Source organism: Gavialis gangeticus, unplaced genomic scaffold, assembly GCF_001723915.1.
Source record: "Gavialis gangeticus isolate Ggan-Ray unplaced genomic scaffold, GavGan_comp1, whole genome shotgun sequence".
In the NCBI taxonomy this organism is placed as follows: Eukaryota; Metazoa; Chordata; order Crocodylia; family Gavialidae; genus Gavialis; species Gavialis gangeticus.
The window spans coordinates 159,130,759-159,137,360 of NW_017729022.1; the positions used below are offsets into that span (position 1 = coordinate 159,130,759).

At 39.2% G+C, this 6,602-nt stretch overlaps 1 protein-coding gene across 2 annotated transcripts in view; it reads right to left on the bottom strand.

Moving 5' to 3' along the window:
* UBR2 (ubiquitin protein ligase E3 component n-recognin 2) overlaps positions 1-6,602 on the bottom strand; it is a 119,359-nt gene that overhangs the window by 99,467 nt on the left and 13,290 nt on the right. For both annotated transcript variants that reach the window (XM_019516393.1, XM_019516392.1), the window contains exons 5-7: positions 3,481-3,611; positions 2,449-2,587; positions 1,539-1,601 (exon numbers count right to left, since the gene is read on the bottom strand). In XM_019516393.1, coding sequence (XP_019371938.1) covers positions 1,539-1,601; positions 2,449-2,587; positions 3,481-3,611 — 333 coding nt within the window. The remainder of the gene's footprint in view (positions 1-1,538; positions 1,602-2,448; positions 2,588-3,480; positions 3,612-6,602) is intronic.

Sequence of the window (6,602 nt, forward strand, 5' to 3'; positions counted from 1 at the left end):
CAGGCCCCCTCCACCCAATCCCTCCACCCCATGTCCCTACTTACCAGTAACAGCACCTGGGTCTGATCCACCACTGCAGCCTTGCCCCGCTGCTATTTGCTCCAGCACACTGAGGCAGTGTGCTGGAGCACCAGGGGCACAGAGCAGCCACAGATGCTCTGGCCAGGTGCCAGAGCATCTCTATGGAGGACCCAACCTCCAGTTGCTTCAAGGCACGCTCCAGGAGCGTAACCTGTGCCACTTTCTGACTTCATTTTTTTGTTTTTTTAATACCAGGATTTTCTGGTATCAAAATAAGAAGCTGCAATACAAATATGTAGTGTGGGGAACCATTTTTTTGTTCCCAGCGTGCCTCTTGCAGCATCTCAAACTGCTTTGAGATGCCACAACAGGCATGTGCTCACTCATCTGGAGACGCTTTTAATGACCATTCCCCAGCTCCAGCAACTCAGATTTATGGTGAGACTCTGGAGAACGCTATTTCCTCTATCTCAGAAGTCATCCCTCTCAGAAGGCTGACATAGACAAAAAAATCCAACATTACCTTGAAAGTGCAAGTACAGCCTTTGGATGTTTGAAGACTGCAACATCAGATCCAAAACCAAGCTCAGTTTATCAAGCACTTGTGATTCCCACTTTACTGTACAGAGCTGAAACACGGACAACGTACAAGAGACGCCTCAAGTCATTGGAGAAGTGCCAACAATGCTGCCTGATGAAGATCCTTCAAATCCAGTGAGAAGACAGATGCACCAACATTAGCATCCTCTCAAAGCAAACACCATGAACATCGAGGTGACAATCACACAGCATCAACTTGGCTGGGCTGGCCGTGTCATCCAGATGTCCAACTCCAGATTCCTAAAGCAAGTTTTAATCTCCCAGCTCAGTCAAGGCACACACTCAAGACTAGGGCAGAGAATGCACTTCAAGGACATCCTCAAGGTCAACTTGAAAAAAATGCAACATTGACACTAACTTATGGGAGACTTATTGCCCAGGACAACCCCAAATGGAGGAAGCATCTGCTGTAAGGATCTCAGAACTTTGAAACTTTATGATGACAACAAGAGATGGAAAAGCAGGAGTAGCAGCAGAAACAGTAGAAACAGTGCATTGAGAACTGAATCAAGAATCCAAAGCCACCCACCCCACACGGAAACATGTGCCCAAGTTACAGAAGAAACTGTCGATCCTGGATCAGCCTTGTGAGCCATCTTCAAATGCACAGATAAAGCAATCAATAATGGAAGACAATCATCTTCAACTACGAGAGACTGATAATAGATTTACAGATATATAATGGCAGGGAGGGCATTGTTCATGACAGTGTCTTGGCTTGAGGAATGACCACTGAAAGGGACCAGCCACAGGCAGACCTTGTACTAGCTCCTTGACTCTCTACCACCAAGAACATTATTAAAAATAATATCTAGTACATAAAATTAAAAGTAAAAATAGCACGTAATTTTCCAAAACTGTTCTGTATAGATATTTTAGGGGAAGCTCAAAGAACAAAGCACATAAGACCAACTTACCACTATTACTGATTTTGCTTGATCACAATATTGGAAGTCTCCATATCGGACAGATCTCCGTCCCTTTAATTCGATAAAAAACAGAATTACTAGCAGTTTGTGGAAAAACAAAGAGAAAATTAAACTCTACATTTTAATATAAACAGAAAAATCTCAAGGGTAATAAATTACCACCTGTACTAACCACACTCATGGATACAGAAAAAACTTAGCGCAATTTTAATTTAAAGTTTGTAACACTCTAATCCTGATCTCCCTAGTCAAAAAATAACTCTTAATACAAATATATCTTATGTTATGTTATCATTATGAAGGGGGGGGGGTCAGTTTTTTTTTCATCATAAATTACACTTTAATAGCTTCAAAGAAGGTAAAACCAAAGTTTGTCAGACCTTAAGATTCAACTGTCTGTTTTGATAAAGTCCACAGGAATATCATCGCAAAAACCTACTACTTGTATTTAATATGCTGTTTTAATCCCAACCTTTAAACACAAATAATAAACTTTAATGATAAAATAAATTATGATCTTTTAAACCTGGAGCTATGGACTTCAATCCAGAGAACTGTTTCCAAATTGTAAATCACGGACTGTCTAAAGTGTTAATTATGGTAAATGCTTCCCCAATACAGTGTTGCAGAACAAGAAGGGTACTCTAGAGACCAATGTACTGCTTACAGAAAAGTCAGTTGCATGTTCAGTTCCCTTGTTCTTCTGCCTATTGTGAGTCTTACCTTTAGTTCTTCTTTATTTGTTCCTGGCATTTTCTTTTGCCAACAGAATAGAGCAAGCCAGCATATTGGGAAAGCTCAAAACCAAATTTTAAGAAAACAGAAGCATCAATCTTAGTTACATATACATGTTCTAACCCTGCAATTTAATTAATATTTTAACTAGGAAGTTACTTACATCTCTATCTACTGTTGTTGCAAAAAAAATGGCTTCTTTCTGTGTACAGTTGACAGCTTTCTGTAGGGTGTATATAACTTGTTCATATGTGTGAACTTCATCATTAAAAAGCATGCAGTAGTAAGTGTCACTCTTCTCACTGTAGAGCAAATTTATACCATTAAGTGATAGAGCTTTATATTTTTTAATTTTAATGATTTCTAATAAATAGGCGATCCGTGCCACTGCTAAAACACATCAACAAAGCTTTACCCTGAATGTGCCAATTGCTCCAACTCTTACTTACATGCATGGGAGTTTCACACATTCTGCACCTCATACAGAGCTCAGCACTTTCCTCTTCACGATTTTTGCAGACTCAGGGGCAACAGGTTAGACTGAAGAGTCCCTAACTTTACCTCTGTATATTTTATTATTTGCAATTGACAGTATCTCATAAAGGAAAATGATCTCCTTTCAATGTACCTGTGCCCATACTATTTTGCATTGCCTCCAAGATCTTGCCCAGAGCAGGAGGGCTGGACCCGATCATCTCACAAGGTCCCTTCCAGCCCTAAACTTGTGTGAATCTGTGTGAGAATCTTAGTGATACAACATGATTTTCCTACGCGTTTCTCTTTGGTTGTCCTCCCTTATAGTCCCTTCAGCCTTTGACAAGCTAGGAGCTTCTCACAAAACCTATTTATCACTTTGCAAAATAATACACTAATCAGTCAGTCAAGCCACACTTTCCTTGTATTAAAAACACTTAAACTAACATTCAACACAATCCTGATTTCCACCATTTACACAACACTAATTACAGGGATACTAATTTGTTACCACTAAGAAAAGAGATAGCTCAGTGCAATATTGAAAAAACAAAAAACTATGATCCATAATAAGATTTCTTCTAAGATAAAATGTTGAGATACTTAACAACATCATCTTGTAGTAGTTCAAAGAATGTTATGACAGATGCAAGAATTTAACATTTTATACTCCAAATACCTGCAAGTTTTGAAAAAGCTCAGAGACAAAAATGATACTTACACCATCTCTAAGCCAGGTGGCAATTCATTTTCTTTTTCCCATGTTAATATATCTACTGCATATTGAAACATGATAGAAAAAATGTTATAAGCTCTTGCTATCATATCTTCAGATAAATGCACCAGAGGATCCTGAAAAATATTAAGTCAACAGAAGAAAAATGTTAGAAAAGAACTGGCTGTATTAAGCAGCATTTAAAAGAAGAACCTGATTTATGCTCAAATCCTACTCCTGTGTTGAACATTTTATTTAATCCTCTCTCATGTAACTTGAGAGTAAATATATAAATGAGAAGCATCAAACCCGTATCTCCTTTGGCCAAATGCCATTTATACACAAATCAGATATGACATCTCACAAATTAAATAAAACATTTTAATATTACCATTATTCACTCCTCTCCCTCATGCCTCATGTTTCTGTTACATTATAATTTCTTGTTAAACATGATGACTTCTCTTTATAGGCACATATGCACCAAAAAAATAAAATAAGTGAATGCTAAACTTATTCTACCCTATTTAAGAGAAAAAAAGTAAACAGAGTATGAAAAATTAAATTAAGAGCAAACTTTAAATATATTTAATCCCTCCATTAATTTACCAGTTTATGCATACCTTAATTTTTTTTTTCAAGAAATGAATGCCTCTTTTTAAAAAAAGATGAAAGAAAACTAAGTGGATTAAATTTGTTCACTGAAGTGATTATAGCCTGGTGGAAAATTCATACAAAAATTTACCGTGTGTTAATGAGAAACAGAAATGGTACAATTTTTTATAAATACAGTAGATATTATGTATAGCAAGAAACTAGGTAATAATAGAAAAAAGGAAAAGGAAGATGCTAAGGAGAATGACTAATTGTAACCATAACAGTTTCTGCCTAGTAGTTACTACCTCTCGTTTTATTTTAACTTAAAAAGAAAGAATGAAAATATAAGCCTATGAAGATGGTTCACTTCTCTACGCATCTTCAGTAACTTCAGCATCCTTGTTAAAGACTCATGCAACTCCTTAGCTTAACGTTTTCTCACCTTCACCTCTTCACTTAACCTGTAATCCTGGTTCAACCTTCTCACTCACCAAAAGAGTTTTTTGCTTCACTTGGTCTCCTTACTTCTGTCATTTAATTGAATCTAGTACCTACAACCGCATGGACGTTCTTACCACTTTTGACTCAACTGTTTAAGCTGTCCTCTCTGCTACTATAGCCTAGCCATTACTAGCTCCCCCTGTGGCAAACTGGCTCTCAGCCTGGCGGGCTTCAGCCTTTGCATGACTGCATTTCATTAGTAGCCACAGCAGGATCTGCACCTTGATATGCTAGCAGCCAGCTGCTTAAGTGGACACCATTCCTAACTGAAGCCAGATGAGGCTTGCACATTCCATCACAAGTTTCTTCCCACTAATTCTATCCTGGACCCTCTCCAGTCCAACTTCCCCACTTGGGTTCCACTGAAACTCCTTTAATCAAAGTCTCCAGCAACTGCTTCCTATGCAAATCTCAGAACCAATACTCCATCCTCACATTCCTTTGACTTGCCAGCCACCTTCAAAATCCTTGACCATGTATGTCATCATCATGGGAACCAATGACTGTCATTACTTGGCTCTACTACCACCTACACATTCATTTCTTCAGCAAGTCCTGTGGAGGGTCCTCCTCATCCTCTCCCCACCAACCTTCTGTAGACAAAGTCTTGCTCCTCTTCTCCATCTCTTATCTCTGGGTAACCCTACCCATAAAGACAAATTAAATTATTACACTGGCAGCTCAAAGATCTACCTCTATTCCACACGTTTCCTTTTACCCAAACTAAAATCTCATCACTTTTTTGACAATTCCTCATGGATGCCCGACCATCAATTCAAGCTCAATGTGGCTAAACTAGAGACCTTACTCTCTAGCTCTTCACATGCAACAAAAACATCTAAACTACCTAAATCTTGCTAAAATTCTTACATGACCTACCCAACATATATATATTCCTTTCTATCCACCCACAAACTTAAAAAAACCACTGTCCCCAGGCTCACCATCTCACATTGCAGTTAGACTATGATCTTATCTAACCCCAGACTAGTGGTTCTCAACCTGTTTAGACTTGAGGAACCCTTGGATAAACAAGACTCCCCTTCAAAAGGGCCAACTCTTATGTTTTCACTCTTTTTTTGTCTACAGAAAATAGATCAGTTTTTCTGTTACAAAAAACTCAGAAAGACCACAGATATGGATTTCTATTTGAAATCTCTGGGTTTATCTTGTGAATCACACTTGTAAACCTAACAGGGAAAACACTGGGTAGCACCCACCAACCACTGAAAGGATGTCAAGTCACCCTTGTTGAGAATCACTGCCCTAAGCAAAAGGAGTCTTACCTGTTCATATCCATTATGAACAATGCAAAGATCATTTTCCTAGCCTATTATTTTGATCAGGTCATTTCACTGATTTCAGCTTTTCACAGGTTCAAATATAACTGTCTGTGTCTATTTTCAAGCCCTTCACATGTCCATCATACCAAACATCTCTCACTCACTATCAAAATGCTGACTCACCTCCAATGGCTCCACTTAAGTTTTCCACTCAGCAACTTCATACTTTCTCCTAGATTGCCCCATACAGTTTTCAGTAAATTCTGATAAACATTTACAAACTGTTTCCTCATTCTCCCATGTATCTGAGAGGCAAAAACCATAGCATTAATTGCCACTTAGCAGTGGGCGGGCAGACCAGCAGCAAAAAAAGCAAGATTAAAGATGCCACTGGACCACACACTTCCTCCATGATTTAGGTAGCTCCCTAATAAGCTCTTTGGGGCATACCACATGGAGCAGAAACTCACAGCTTCTTAGTTTCACAGTTTCTAGGGTCGGAAGGGACCTGAGCAGATCATCTAGTCTGACCCCCTCCCATGGCAGGAAAGAGTACTGGGGTCAAACAACCCCAGCAAGGTGGTCATCCAACCTCCTCTTAAAAACCCCCAGGGTGGGAGCCTGCACCACCTCACTTGGAAGCTGGTTCCAGACCCTAGCTGCCCTGACCGTGAAGTAGCGCCTCCTGATGTCCAACTTAAACCTTCCCTCCGCCAGCTTGTGACCGTTGTTCCTGGTCACTCCTTG